The sequence below is a fragment of the Odocoileus virginianus genome, chromosome 22, assembly GCF_023699985.2.
Source record: "Odocoileus virginianus isolate 20LAN1187 ecotype Illinois chromosome 22, Ovbor_1.2, whole genome shotgun sequence".
Classification (NCBI taxonomy): domain Eukaryota; kingdom Metazoa; phylum Chordata; class Mammalia; order Artiodactyla; family Cervidae; genus Odocoileus; species Odocoileus virginianus.
Genome location: NC_069695.1, coordinates 14221838 through 14238037, shown reverse-complemented (window position 1 = coordinate 14238037; position 16200 = coordinate 14221838). Strand labels below are relative to the sequence as shown.

General features: G+C 41.9%; 1 protein-coding gene and 1 pseudogene across 2 annotated transcripts in view; one reads left to right on the top strand and one right to left on the bottom strand.

Moving 5' to 3' along the window:
* Positions 1-16200, bottom strand: part of EPG5 (ectopic P-granules 5 autophagy tethering factor) — a 128324-nt gene that overhangs the window by 19380 nt on the left and 92744 nt on the right. Inside the window, exons 32-39 of one of the 2 annotated variants that reach the window (XM_020870961.2) lie at positions 14892-15037; positions 14146-14347; positions 13318-13390; positions 12197-12300; positions 4365-4540; positions 2064-2249; positions 1364-1573; positions 525-669 (exon numbers count right to left, since the gene is read on the bottom strand). In XM_020870961.2, the coding sequence (XP_020726620.2) occupies positions 525-669; positions 1364-1573; positions 2064-2249; positions 4365-4540; positions 12197-12300; positions 13318-13390; positions 14146-14347; positions 14892-15037 (1242 nt within the window). The remainder of the gene's footprint in view (positions 1-524; positions 670-1363; positions 1574-2063; positions 2250-4364; positions 4541-12196; positions 12301-13317; positions 13391-14145; positions 14348-14891; positions 15038-16200) is intronic. The other variant, XM_020870962.2, reaches the window with a different exon arrangement.
* LOC110123221 (nucleolar RNA helicase 2 pseudogene) lies at positions 9144-11391 on the top strand (annotated as a pseudogene).

Sequence of the window (16200 nt, the reverse complement as noted above, 5' to 3'; positions counted from 1 at the left end):
TTATTTTCTGACTTCTGAGATTTTCTGCCAACTTGTCAGTAAGTTTAATCTCTGGTTTCTTAAAAACATTTTATTTATTCAGCATTCCAAGCTGTTTTTAGCAGAAGAGGCAGTCAGGATGTCCAGTTTACCAAACTGCTAGGAGTATAAGTTCTCATATAAAGTTCCCTTACAAGCCTACAGGTGATTCTGAAGTGCCCTCCAAGTTCAGAGCTAAACATCCAGGAATGCTGCTCACTGGACAGTCTCCGGTTCTCTCTTACTCATCACAGTGACTCGTCTAACTCAGCCCTCAGTCCACTTAACCTCGCAGCAGCAGCTGACAGTATCTACCCCTCCCTCAAGCCCTTACAATTCAGGCCTCCCCCCGTGCTGAGATGACAAGTGTCCAGGCATCAGCCTGACCACTGCTCCTCTGCAAACAGAATGACAGTGTCCTGACCATCATCCTGACCTCAAAATGTCTTACACACAGCAGGAAATGATTTACTGAGTGAATACATGACTTCTCCAAAGTCACTTACCAGGTGGGTTAAAAACGATGATATCATCCAAGAGCTTAGACATTTCCTGTTCAAGGACTGCTAAGGTGATTTTTCCATTTTGTTCCAGGGAGCTGAGGAACTGAACCATCTGATGAGTGAAGGCTCGGCATTTTGGAACTGCATCCTGACAATAAAAAAACGATCATTCAAATAAGTCCACGCCAACAGTGTTACCTGAATGTTCCCTGGGAGCACAGCACTGCACTGACTGCCCCAACAGGGAGTGGGAGGACAGCGCAGGGAGCCTGGTGAGGACGGGTGTGCCCAAGGGCCCTGCACTGGGGGAGCAGAAGTCTCATCACACTCAGACTGGAACCCACATTCTCCCAAATCCCAGCAGCAGTTTTTACTGCATTAATAACATTAACCACACACTAAGTACTTGCCAGGAACTTTTCCAAAAATTTTATGTTCACTGCCTAATCTGATCTTCAGAACACATTAAAGGTGAGGTATTACTTTCAGTTCAGCTGAGAAAGCCAAAGAATGACAGTGAGCTGGGGATATGAGTTTGTCAGCTCTTACACTCATGTTCATTATTTGCTGCCATTCTGTTGCCAATGACACTCAGATCAGCAAACCAATAGCCCACTGCTGTCCCCTAATCCTTTTCACCTCTTGTGAGCATGTGGCACTGCTAGCAGGTAAAGGCTTACTAGGAGAAATAAATGAAACTGAAAGCCCCCAGAAGCCAAAATGACATAGGATCCTTCAGCTTTTTCTGCTGAGCCACTGCAGGGTTTAAGACAGTCCTCAGCGGCACTAACACTACCAACCCTGAAGAACACTCTGCCTTCCACAGCACGCACTTAACTTACAAGATGTTTCTGGCTGTCAGTAGGAACAGAAAGGCCTGCAGACACTTTCAGGAGCTTCACAATTAATTCAGCAGAAGATTCCTTTGCCAGGATGATAGATGGCTGGTAATGGCTGCTAAAATAACCCAGCACACTCTGATATGAAACAATATCCACAAGATGCCATGAGAGTGAGCTTGTCTGTCCAAGGAGAGTAAGTAGAGGAGAACCCTAAAAATGAAAACACACATTCCTTAGTTCCAGCACTCCCATTGTTCTAGAAATATGTCTTTACTGAGCCCACGGAGTGACCACTAACATTGCCTATTATGAGCATAGAACAGTTAAGACATCAAATAAGCTTCTGCTCAAGGCAGAAGCACTCATGAAAGTAATAACTGAAGTTTTGGCAAAACACATTAATGTTAAGATTTGTAAGTATTCAGAATCCAGTTTTCAAAGAAACTCTGTGATCTTGCGGTAGAACAGCAATTAATGAGATAAAAAACAAAACTGAGGTTAATATTATAACTTGGTGTGGTTGCCTTAGACTATGAACTGTCTGAGAAAACCAGGCAGCTAGTTGAAGGCACATCCCATAGGCCATGCATCTATTCAAACCGGAAGAGGCACTAGGGAAACTGAAAAGCAGCAATTTCATACAGAGTGAGGATCTAAGGAAATCTGCCAAGTCTTGATCACAGGCTCTCTAAAAACTTACTGTTTGGTCCACCAGTTGATCTTCCTTTGCCAATAAAATCATCATGAAAAGGAGGCAGACAACCATGCCCCGTGTCTCTGGGCGGGGACTGGGACTCCAGGCATCAGAGAGCACACTGACCCAGTTGACTTCACAGAGAACAGACCCCAAAAACAAGAAGCAGCTCTTGGGGCTTCCTCGCTCCACCTAAAAGGAAACAAAGCTTTTAGCTATTTATGTATCTTAAAAACGTATATACACCAATGTTTACTAAATTATATCTTTTAAATTATGCTTCCCCCCCAGATTATAAAAACTATTTATAACTCTATCTCCCACTCGAGAGATTTTAGACTTAATATTTATTTTTCCTCCCATGTTCGATGTGTGGGAACATCTTTCAGCTTGTTTGGAGTTCATTATTTATTCCACTAGTTCTTAACAGGAGAGGAATGATCTTTCCTAGCTCCAGGTAGGGTGACAAATCTCTGCCACAGTCAGTCACCGGTGCTCAAGGGAGCCTAACAAAGTCTTCAGATGTGCTGGCAAGACCAAGGTGATATATCCATTAGTCACTGCTGTCCAAAGCTGAATGTGCACCAGAACCACCCGGAGGACTTATCTGGGGATGGGGAGGGGGTGGGTAAATCCACAGAATTTTTAATGTCCTATATCTGGAGTTAACAAGTTCCCAGGTGGTTCTGACGTTGCTGGTCCTGGGACCATACTTCGAGACTATTATATTAGCATATTTAATTTTCATATGGCCTTTTTAGTATAATGTGACATTATAAGTACATCTCTGTATCATTAGTCTTCATAATTTTTTGATGACTGCATAATGTTTAATTAAGTCCTATTTAAACTATATTAGAGATGGGGGCAAATGTATTATAAAGTATTACTATATAATCAATATCAAAGTTATCTCTTATGAGTTCAAGACTCTTTAAAATAAAATATGTCTAGCTAAAAATTTTTCCTTTTCTTAAAAGATTAAAAAGCTCAACTCCATTTGTAAAATCACAATCAATGGAATCCGATGATGATTCATGTCTTCCAGTTACTACCATAATTATATCATGCTATTTACTCTTTTTCCCATGATTTTTCATCCTCCTTTATAATCTATTCTCTATCTTGACCCTCAACCCCCTCAAAATCATACTTTATTATGCCATCAAACTCATGGAACTAAAAGGTTCCCGGCTTCCAGGCAGGGCAGTCTTCTACCCTTAGACTAAAACTACTAGAGATACAAAGTCTATAGCAGCCCTTTATGGACCATTCTGTTTACTCTGTCATACGGCTAATGCTGCCCTCTTAAGTGCTCTCTTACAGCTCTTTAAACAAAGGTTCAATTCCATATTCACAATAATGATGAATATTTACGTAATGCCTGTCTCATATACTAAACCTAGCTATAAAATCATTTTTAGCCTTGTATTTTACTAAGACAACTGTCCTCAGCTTTCCTTAGAGCTCAGCTACAGAGGCGTGGCTGACAAGAACACCACTGGAACACTAAAAGACTGCATTAGATTTTACTCAGTGTCATAAATAACTATGGATCTGCAATAATTAAAGCACTTAAAGTGTCTCAGTAATAAATGTGACATTAGGTTAACAGTGAACACAAATGAACTGATAACTATGAACAAATAAACTGAAATGGTCATAAAAAGCTAAGACAAGATTAAAGACTTTTTTAAAATAGAAACTTAAGAACAGCAACAAAAATGCCAGACTAGTATGTGACACTAGTGTGCCTATTTTCTGTACCTATTGCTTCTACTCCAAAAACTCCCACACACTTATTTGGACTTTTTCCAGGCCATTCCAGGTCTTTATATGACTATGATGTATTATTGGCTGCTATAGTAACACTTCTGTCACCTATAACCAAATTATCCCTTACATAACTGCTTAGAGAAACTAATGCTTGAGTATCAACTTACATTACTTCAACAGAAATTTAACAATAAAAAGTTTTAATGATAGTATCATGGAAAAACATGCATACATGCATATACAGAAACACCAAGACTGAGTGTGACAACGTCATTACACTATGTACTGCCATGACAATATCACGAATGTCAAGGGGATGCTATATTACAGACAAAATCTTTCTGGGAGCTTTAAAAATGATCCTGTAAATGCTGTCTTACTAACACAGTAAAATGATATCCATGGGAAGCACCATCTAGGTGATGAAAAATGCAAGCAGGGTCCACACCAGCACACACAGCAACTGGGCCGAAAACCCACAGTGAACAGGCTGCTCCCAAGACGCCAGGCTGTGGCATGCAAAGGGCTTACCTTGAAGAAGGCCTCCATGAGCATCTGGTCAGGATGCAGGTCCCGCCACGCAAGTTTCTGGTAGGCACTGTGAAAAGCATACAGGATGAACTCTGGCATTTTGGGCGCTGTACATGCTTCACAGTAATGCAGCAGGTGCAACCGAAGGGCACCTTCATCACCAGGCAAGAGCTTATCTAAAATTGAAAAAGAAAATACAGCTGAATACCTTTGGGTTTATCTTTAACACAAACAAAACCCTAACACAAACCACAAATTTGAACTAGCAGTCTAAAACCTAATGTTCTCAATAATTACCCAGCTTCAGAGATTTTCACCTACCAGAGAAAAAACTGATGGCAGAGTAATAATGAAGAATGGTAATTTACTTACTTTGGTAACTGGAAGGAGCAGCTGACATGTGGGAGATAGCAGAGGTGATCAGTTTGTCCCTAAAACTTCTAAATATATGGCTTTTCACTCAAATACACCTCCACAAGCCCAGCCACCTTTAGGCAACCCTCTAGTCTGCTGCCCTTGGCCATGGACTCAGTCTCATGTACTTGACACTCCATTCATCAGGCACCTTGGAGAAATCTAACGTGCCCTGGAGAAATCTACTGTTCCTCAAAAGGAAATATTCCGAATAACTAAATCTCAACCCTCGGTGCAGTAAAACTAGACTGTTAACCATCATTCTAGCAAGTCACTTGAAAATGAATCTCACACTCTTCTGCGACCTGATCACTCAGCATCAACCTCACAAGTATCCATTACTTTAGTGCCTTCAACAGCTAGTGGCAATATAAGGGGGATTTAGTCTAAAACAAATTTTTTCAGACTTTCTGATTCTATGCACAGGAATGGAATTTAGTCAAAGAAGAGGGAGTTACACACAATGAGAGCAGTTTCTCAACACTGACCGATGGGAGTTTCTCAACACCGACCTGTGAAAAATGACCAATGAGCATCAATACACAGTACCAGTCAACTTATCACTAACATTCCTGTGACCTCAATCCTCAGTCCTTATGAAACAGTAACATATCCTTTTAACAACCTTTTAAAACAGAAGTGAAGGGTAGCATTTGTTTAAATATGGACAGAAAAAAGATAGTTTTTTTTTTTTTTTCTCTCAAGCCTATCCTATTCTTCATCCGGGGAAGGGGACATGGTTGGGGCGTGGAGCGAGAACCCGTCTTGATTCCGGAGCGCCCGCCGGCTGACTTTAGACCCTGTCCCTTGTCTTGCCCCGGGAGCCGCATGACTCCTAGGCTGGCAGAATAAACCGGGCAAAGCCCAAGGATGAGCCCTGTCCCACCCCGGGATCCCCAGCGCCCTTGTGTCTGAACTAACCAAGACCACCGAGAGCTGCCGTGCCCGAAGAGCCTACAGCTCGCACGTGAACCCGGCCCCCATCGCCTTCACCCAGAGAGAAAGGCACGTTCGTTTTCCCCGGACCTCCTAGCCCCGCCCCCGGAGCGAGCCCCGGGCAAGAACCGTAGGCGCTGCCCCGCCTCCCCGCCGGGCTCAGGTTTCCACCCCGGGATTAGGTGAACTGATTGTGGGGGTTAATGAGAGCGGAGTAGCGGGCACTAACTCCCTCCCAGGCCCGCGAGCCCGGACCCCGGCTCTCCAGCTGCTGCCAGAGCAGCCTGCGCTCTCCGATAGTTTTGTTTAAATAAGGATGGATATGTAGGAGAAGATGTCTAGGAGGTAATCTCTTAGGACCAGAGGAACTTCTCTAGTCCCAGCCCAGATGCAAATAAGTTCTGTGACCTCAGATGAATTTTTTAATTTTCAGGTCCTCATTTTTCTCATCAATAAAAGCAGGGAGCTGAATCAGACAATCTCACTAAAAGGCTATAATTTAATAATTCTTCATATTGTTATGCACAGTTCTTCTGTTTGCTCTCTCTGAAGTGAGCTACCCTATGGTCATACCACCTTGAACACACCCTATCTCATCTGAACTGAGCTACCAATTCTTAATGTTAGCCATGTACTTTCTTATTTCTAGGCCACTTTTTTATTTTCTATACACAGACCTGTGACAGTGCTTGCCCCTTTATACTAAGAAACTAAACAAACAGCCTCTGTGACAATAGTTTTATGCTCAAATATTTGCCTCACTACAAGTCTGCCTTTCCAAAAGAAACCAAAAAGAGTACTATTAGGACTTACTCACTGAACTAATACTTATCAAGTAGACACTGAGAATACAGCATTATCCTAATCTTAGGGGAATGAAAAGAAGAATGTTTCTGTGCCTAGAGTTTATATCATAACTGGGGGAGGGAGAGAGATAAGATACATAAGGATCAATCAAAAATACTGGATGAGGTATACCTAGGGAACAGAATATTATTCAGCACTAAAAAAGAAGAAAGCTATCAAGTCATGAAAGAAATGGAGAAACCTAAGTGCACATTACTAAGCAAAAGAAGCCCACCTGGGAAAGCACCATAATGAATGATCCTAACTACGTGACATTCTAGAAGAGCTAAAACTATGGAGAAAGTAAAAGAAATCAGTGGTCTCCCAAGGCTAGTGGGGAAGGAGGGGTGACTAGTAGAGGACAGAGGATATTCAGGGCAGTGAAAATACTCTGTAGGATACTGTAATGGTGGACACACATCATTATACATTTATCCAAACCCACAGAACAAACAACACCCAGCACGTATGGACTTTGGACTCTGGGTGATAACGTGTCAGTGTAGGTTCATCAACGATAATAAATGTACCATTTGGATGGGAGATGGTGATAGTGGGGGAGTTGGAGGGAAGACTATGCACTCAGAGCAGGAAGCAAAGGGTATATGCAAATGCTGTACTTTCCACTCAATTACGCTGGGAACCTAAAGCTATACTAAAAAAAAAGTCTGTTTTTATATATATATATAAGTATTATTAGATGACAAATTTTATATATAACACATATATTACTGCTATATATATTAACATGTATTATTGCTATAATATATACACATATTATTATAATACATAATCTATCATCTGATGTTATTGTATATAAAATACTGGATGCATGTGTGTGTGCATGCATGTTCAGTTGGGTCCAACTTTTTGCCACCCCATGGACTGTAGCCTGCCAGGCTCCTCTGTTCATAGGATTTTCCTTGCAAGAATACTGGAGTGGGTTGCCATTTCCTTCTCCAAAATACTGGATGATATATTCTTAACTCCAGGACTCAGTGCCACATAAACACATGGCCGCCATGGAGGTGCACCACTCAGATCTCCCTTCAAACAGAACTTGCCACAGATCAGGCTACAGCACTTCAGCACCTGAGTCAAGGCCATCCTCCTCCCTTGAAGCCCTCAGCCAACAACTGAGCACTGACCTGGGCACTTCTGCCAAGGGTGGACTCCTCAATAAAGAATCATTGCACTCCAACACCCCATTTGGCTGGCCAAAACTTTCTCAGATCTGCCCTGCAGACTGAGACTCTTCCTTCCTACTCTCCTTTCACAGGTGTTATACTTGCACCAGAGGTGAAGGCTTTGCTTGCCTACCTCTATTCCTCTCCCTCTTATTTTCACAGGCATCACTCCCAACACCTCTTAGCATTCTGGCTCCATCACAGGTGTCTGCCTCCCACAGATCTGAACTGCAACAATGTGCTATAAAGACTTAGAAACAGGAGAGAAATGTACCCACGTAAACAAATACACAGGAATATAAAGGGCCTGAGGCTTCACCCAGGTAGCAGAATCAGCATAAGCAAAAAAGTGGCAGTGGGAAAGTCCAAGGACGTTTAGGGGACAGTGAGTAGAGCCATATGGTTGAATGGATGCTTCCAAAAAACCCATCCCATAATGCTGAAGTGCTCTGGGTCAGACACATTTGAATGCTGAGCTAAAACATTATTACACTTCAAAGTTTTTGAAGAAGAATAGGATAGAAACAGAATTTTAGCAGAATCAATTTAGACTCTAGCAAATAAGCAGGAACAGAAATGAGAGGAAACAGAAGGCTACTGCAAGAATCTGGGCTGGGTGGACTAATAGCCTTATAAGCCTCCTGATACAAAACATTTAGATATACTAAGTAAATACAACATCTCTGATAATGCACAACTACATACATTCAGTGGAAGAGGTCAGAAGCAGAAAGACTAGAAAAGGAGCATCAAATTGATGCTAAAGGCAGCACAGGATAAGATGGTGAGACAGCATCACTGACTCAATGGACATGAATCTGAGCAAACTCCGGGAGATAGTGTAGGACAGGGAAGTCTAGCGTGCTGCAGTCCATGGGGTCCTAAAGAGTCGGACACAACTTACAACAGCAAAAGCCTCAGTTACCCTGGGGTTGTTATGTGGGGTTTTCAACCTCACAAGGAAATAGAAAACAAGATCTTCTAAGGACTACATCCTCACTGAAAGGGCAGATAAGGGCAGAGGGGAATGGATCTTCTCCACCTTAGCTCAGAATGGGAGTCAGGGAGCCAAGAAAGCTGATTGTGATCATTGAGTTTGGGGGTTGATTTCATGTGTCTGTGCAGCATGAAAAGCAAGGCGATCAAACCACTCAATCCTAAAGAAAATCAACCCTGAATATTCATTGGAAGAACTAATGCTGAAGCTGAAGTTCCAGTACTTTGGCCACTTGATGCAAAGAGCTGACTCACTGGAAAAGACCCTGATACTGGGAAAGACTGAGGTCAGGAGGAGAAGGGGGCGGCAGAGATTAAACGGCATCACTGACTCAGTGGACCTGAACCTGAGGAAACTGGGAGACAGTGGAGGACAGAGAAGCCAGGTGTGCTGCAGGCCATGGGGCTGTCAGGGGTCGGACACGATTTAGCAACTGAAGAACACCAACAGAGTGTGAGAAACCCTAAGTCAAGGAACTACACAGAGCCAACTGGCAACAAAGCCAAAAAGGTTAAGAAAGCAGGGCCTTCTGGGGTTGACGTGAATTCTCCTAAGTCCAAAAAGGCAAAAAACAAAGAGGAGCCATCTCAAGATGACCTTACTTCTCCTAAAACCCAAAGTTCAAAAAAACTAAAGGAGCCCTGTGAAAAGACAGCTGTTTCTCCTAACACCAAAAGAGCTATAAAAAATGAGGAGACTTCTGAGGAAGGACTGGGTGCATCTAAGCCCAAAAAGATGAGGAAAGAAAAAGAAATAAGTGGAAAAACTGGAGAGAAAAGCCCCAACCTGAAGAATCACAATCAGGATTTCCTAACTATGGACCTGACTCTGACTCCAAGGAAGTGGCCAGTGAAGAAAATAACAGTGAGTTAGAGCAGGAAAGACTGTGGAGCAAAAAGGAGCTTTCTCTAGATTTAGCACATCTGAAGGAATGATTAAACTTCTCAAAGCCCATGGGGTGACCTTCCTGTTTCCTATTCAAGCAAAGACGTTTCACCCTGTCTATAGTGGGAAGGATTTGATCACACATGCGAGGACAAGAACTGGGAAGATGTTCTCCTTTACTATGCCTTTGGTTGAGAAACTTCAGGGAGAACTGCAAGATTGGAAGAGAGACTGTGCCCCTCAAGTACTGGTTCTTGCACCCACAAGGGAGCTGGCAAGTCAAGTAAGCAGAGGCTTCAGTGACATCACAAAAAAGCTGGCATTGGCTTGTTTTTATGGTGGAACTCCCTATGGAGGACAAACTGAATGCATGTGGAATGGGATCAGTATCCTGGTTGGGACACTAGGTCATATCAAAGACCACCTGCAGAATGGCAAGCTAGACCCCACCAAACTTAAGCATGTTGTCCTGGATGAAGTTGACCAGATGCTGGACATGGGCTTTGCTGATCAAGTATAAGAGATTTTAAGTGTAGCAATAAGAAAGATTCAGAAGACAATCCCCAACATTGCTTTTTTTCTGCAACTTGCCCTTAGCGGGTGTATAATGTTGCTAAGAAATACATGAAATCTACATAGGAACAAGTGGACCTGATGGGTTTTTACCCATCAGAAACAAAACAGCCGTAACTGTGTAGTATCTGCTATCAAGCACCACTGGACTCATAGGGCAGCAGTTACTGGGACGTGATTCGAGTGTACAGTGGTTATCAAGGGAGAACTATCATATTTTGTGAAATGAGGAAAGAAACCCAGGAGTTGATACAGAATGTGGCCGTAAGGCAAGATGCCCAGTCTTTACATGGAGACTTCCCACAGAAGCACAGGGAAATCACCCGGAAAGGTTTCAGAAATGGTGATTTTAGAGTTTTGGTTGCAACCAAAGTTGCTGCATGCAGGTCAGACATCCCCAAAGCTGATTTGGCAGTTCAAAGTTCTCCACCAAAGGATACAGAGCCCTACATTCATCATTTTGGGTGAACAGGTAGAGCTGGAAGGATGGGGGTTGCATCTGCTTTTATCAGCACAAGGAAGAATACCAGTTGGCCCAAGTGGAGCAAAAAGCAGGAATTAAATTTAAGCTAATAGGTGTTCCTTCTGCAATGGATAATTAAAGCTTCTAACAAAGATGCCATCAGGCTCATGGACTGTGTATCTCCCACTGCGCTTGATCACTTCAAGCAGTCAACCAAGAAGCTGACTGAGGAAAAGGGAGAAATGGAAGCCCTGGCAGCAGCCCTGACCCACATTTCTGTGCCATGTTGGTAGACCAGCACTCCATGATCAACTCAGATACGGGCTTTGTGACCATGATCTTGCAGTGCTCAACTGAAATGCCAAACATTAAGTTATGCTTGGAAAGAACTTAAAGAGCAACTGGGTGAGGATACTGATTCCAAAATGAAGAGAAATGGTCTTTCTCAAAGGAAGGCAGGGTGTTTGCTTTGATATCCCACTGCATCAGTAACAGAAGTACAGGAAAAATGGCATGATTCACAGCACTGGCAGCTTTCTGTGGCCACAGAGCAACCAGGGCTAGAAGAACCAGGGAAAGGATAAGGCAATTTCCAGGGATAGTGGGAAGGCAACCAAGGTGTCGGGACAACGGGAAAGCAGGAGAAGCTTCAGAGGACAGCAGTCAGGAGGTGGTAACAAAAGTAACAGATTTCAAAAAAAGGCCAGAAGCGAAGTAGAGTTTTAATAAAACATTTGAATAGAATTTGAAGTAGAGGATTTATATGGCAAAAACAGAACTATGCTCAGAAACATGAAACTAAACATTATTTTTCATACAGAGTTAAAAGTTAAAAGCACACTGTATTTCCTTCCTGACCATTTGCCCAATCCCCATCTCTTTGAAGCTTCATCTAAATTATCTCATCTGATTGATGCATGTATAACTTTACCATTACTTCTGTCTTGGGTGTTCCTTTGGAAAAGGTGTATGGATTCATTACATATTCTAATGTATTGCCTATAAACTTAAGTTAAGCATGTATCTGCTGATACTTTGTAAGTTGACCTGTCTTTATACTTAGAAATGCCTCCTATTAATAGTATTCTTCCCTGGTGGCTCAGATGGTAAAGAATCTGCCTGTAATGCAGGAGACCCATGTTTGATCCCTGGGTTGGGAAGATTCCCTAGAGAAGGAAAGAGCAACCCACTCCGGTTTTCTTGCCTGGAGAATTCCATGGGTAGAGGAACCTGGCAGGCTACACTCCATGGTGTCACAGAGTCAGACACGACTTAGCAACTAACACTTTCATTTTTTTCACAACATGGGGAAAACACAATTTGAAAACAGAAAGGCCTGTTTTCCATAACTGATGACACTCAGCATTACCTGAGCAAAACCAAATAATGGTAGGGGTGACCTCTCCTTGTTCAAAGATGATAGCCTACCAAATAAAATAAATGGAAATAGGAAAGCAGAGGCAAAAGATTAACTGAATGACTTAAGGAAAAAGTGAAAACTAACCAGAGGCACAATACAACATCTTCCTACCTTTGAAACTCCCGTGCAACGAGTCAATGCAGTCAGTGAATAGCTGCACAATGCTTGAGGCCACCACAGCATCACTCTCCAACCAGGGGTAGTGTCGCTGGCTGCTTTAAAAAAGAGAAACAGACATTGAGAAAGGAAACACTATGATTAAATTACTGTCCGTCCCAGAATCTGGGGCATGCCTAATTCATAGAAAACTCTGCATTACGTAGCCCTAAAACACATTTAGATCACTTTAAAGGCTGTGAATTCCTGGAGGTGAACGGTAGCTTTTAATATCAATAGCATAATTTTATTTACTTTCCTTCCTAACCTTTATTCCAATGTTAATTAAGTTTCAGAAGTGTGTCATCTAAATAAGTATCAAATTAACACCTTTTTTTTTACGTTCAATTATACTCGTGAATCCATCCCTTCTGAATTTGGGTTACATTTCAAATGCCTCAGAGAACAGCTTTCTCTACCTAAAGCCTGAAAGGGAAAAAAGTCATGGAAAAAGATGACCAAAAGTGGAGAGGAAGTACCAAAGAAAAAAAAATCTTTATATGAAAATTCAGTTTCTGAATCTGGTTTAGAAAGCTCAATATAAAAAATAAATTCCATTAGCTCTTCCTGGAAATAAACAAGCAGCCTGCATTATGATAAGCACTCTCACAGTCACCACAAAATCCTGAAGCTTGAAGACTGTTTAAGGATTAGCCCTCTGGGAGAGAGCAATTCCCACCCAGTAATTTGAAAGTCAACTTAGTCCCCAGAAAATAACTGATACTGGGTAAAATCAAGTAAGTCTCATATTTTGCAGTGTTACATTATCAAAACATAATTCAGGAGAACAACATTTATTTTTCTGAAATTAAATACTAAACTCATTTAACTTTTTATTATGGAAAGCTGGAAATAAGAGTTCAGTTTTGCTTCAAAATCAATAGCTCTGATCAATTAGACTAACAATTCCACAAACAGAAAATGTCTTAAGTTCACTTTGTAAAGAAGCATTTTCTAAATTTAAATGCTGCCTACAGAAAAATAAAATCTGTGAACCATCAGCTGTACCAAAACATCATCAGAACTTTTAAGTCTATAGATTTCAAAGGAATTTGAATATAAGAAAAACTATTTACCTTTCATTGTCTTCTAAAACCAGTATCCATGGCTTAAAGAGCTGGATGATTACTGAATGTAGGGATCTTAGCACTAAAACAAAGCAAAATTTTTAGAGACAAGAAACAAGGCCATCAAATGAAGATGGCCAACAGGAACATGAAAAAATGTTCAACACTGCTAATCATCAGGGAAATGCAAAGCAAAATCACAAAGAGATATCACTTCACACCTGTCAGAATGACTATCCTCAGAGAACACAGAAACTAAATGTTGGCAAAGATGTGGAGAAAAGGGAACCCTTTATACACTGTTGGTGGGAATGTAAATTGGTGCAGCCAACTTACTGATACTTTTATCAGTATCACTGATAACTAGAAAATCTACTTATTATCTGTACACTTAAAAACCTATGGTGATACACAAAAAACATGTTTAATATAACTAAGCATGTTTCACTTTTCATTTGCTGCAATAAAATTTCTTAAATTGGACAAGTTTTATTATAATACATTGTCACAGACAATTTTATAACACACATTTTTTTAAATAAAAACTTAAATACTCTTAATGAGATAAATAATAGGAAGAGAGAATTGGAGACCAAAACCTATATCTTTGTATTTCACCTTACAAAGACAGGGTGAAGCAAGCACCCACTATGTAAGTGAACACAGGTACGACACATATATGGGTTCACACTCGTACTGTGTATTTCCTATTTTTTCTTCGTAACTCTCAGATATACAGATTTATCACCAAGATTTAAATATTTTAGTTTCTATTCAAGTCTCTCCTAATGGAAGGTCAGAACACCTAAGCTCTATGTTGCTCTAAAGGCATATTACCTGTTTTGCTACTGGCAGATGGGTCTTGGGCCAAGCAGGCCATTTCTGAGTCAAGCAGCCTTTTTACAAGATAGCCCAAGAATGTCTTCATATCTGCTATATAAGGACTCCATTTTGAGAATAAACCAAAACTTTTAAAGTCCAATGTGGATAACCGAAGCTTATAAAAAAAGTTTGACAGCCACTGTATAGTCTCCATTACCTGGAAAAAAATGACCAATTTTTAAAAATGCTTACTGAATATCTACCTTTAGTAGAATATTACAGTAGGCTGAGACGAAGAGCTTTGGCTTTGTAACCTAATTACAAAGGTACATAGCATATGAAAAGTAAATCAACAGATTTCAAACTCCTTTTCGAAAGTAAAGGAACCATTTTTTCATATAAATTCACGTGAACTCACGTCATGTAAAACTGATGAAGCCGACAGCTCTGGGGAACAACTGCATGAAACCTACTCACAGGAGCCAGTGAAGCAGGAGGGTGAAAGTGGGAAGGGGAGATACAAAGGGCTGGGCCTGGGCTATTCAGGAACCGAGGAGCAAGAATCAGACTGAGGCACGAGAGAAAGGTGATCCAGGCACAGGGCAGTGGAGATGGGGCAGGGGATGGAGGGAACAGGAGATGACTGACAAGGAAAGCACAGGGCTCTTGAAGATAAAGAGATGCATTTTTAGATATAAATTTTAAATGTGCTCTAGTTATTTAAAAAAAAACAAAACTTTATAGAGGCGAGAGCTACACACCTGCTTGTCAGACAAGAGAACATCAGAACTTTGAAGCGCCGTGCTCTCCGCAGAGGCTGCCCCCTGTGGGCAGCCTGGGGTGCAGCAGCCCAGGGCTCTCAGGGTGGCCTTCCAACACTCGGGGCTCAGCAGCTGTTCAGCAGAGCCTTCCAGGGTGTGGACAGAGGACAGCAAGTCAGCATCCTTCACAAACTAACTGTTCAACATGAATCTAAGAACACATGTACTTTACGAATGAATGAGCATTAAGGAAACATCCAAAACATATTCATAAAGGTCTATGGTAAAGAGAGCAAAGTTCAGAGAACCTGCTGAAAGATCTGTGCAGGTGGACACCTGACTTTCCTTAATCTCGGTAACGCTGCTGGGAGTGAACACAGCAGAGCCATCTGAGCTGGCATCTGTGAGCCCGTGACTGGGGAATGGTAAAGGTGCATCTTTCTGGCTGGACGATGTGAGAGAAACAAAGGAGCCATGGAACAGAATACAGCTGCAGAGTCTATGCTCTCTTCAGAAAAAGTCTCATACTTATCTAACACCCTCCTCCTGTAACAGGCAAGACCTAAAGCAACACAGAGACAATATGCAAAAGTAGAGACTACCAACCAGCACAGAGCTACCTGCAAAGCTTCCACTTCCCAGAGGGCAGGAATTTACACCCTCAGGCCCTTACCACCAGGAAGTGGCTCGGCTCAAGTAGGACAACAGTGGCTCAGAAGGGCAGATCTGGATGGAGTCATGCACACCAAGAAAATGGCAGTGAAGCCAGGGGAAATTGCAGTGGGCTCACCCAGGGCAAATGAAGACAGATTAGCAATGGGTAAAGCCCTGGGAACACTGCCATGGCGGCCAGGGAGGGATGGAACACCAGGAGGCTGAAGGTCATGGAATCTGACAGAGGTGGTACTGTTAGTCTTAAGCCTGTAACTGAACTACTTTTCCTGCTAAATTAAAACTTTTCTGCCAAATCCAAGTCAATGGTTGCTTGTATAAACAATTAATCTCTTTAAAAGGCTTCAGGGAAGGGAGCTTCCCTGGTGTCCAGTGGTTAAGAGTCTACTGTGCAGGGCAGGGGATGCGGGTTCGATCCCTGGTGGGGAAATGAGACCCCGCATACCACAGGGCAACTGGGTCAGTGACCATAACCAGAAAGCCCGCAACACACAAGGAAGATCCTGAGTGCCATAGCTGAGGCCTGAGGCCTGACGCCAAATAAATATTTAAAAAAAATAAAAGGTTTCAGGGGGAAATTCCGCAATATATGTTTAATCAAATTTTGAAAACTTAGGAGTAAAACTTAGCTATGTAA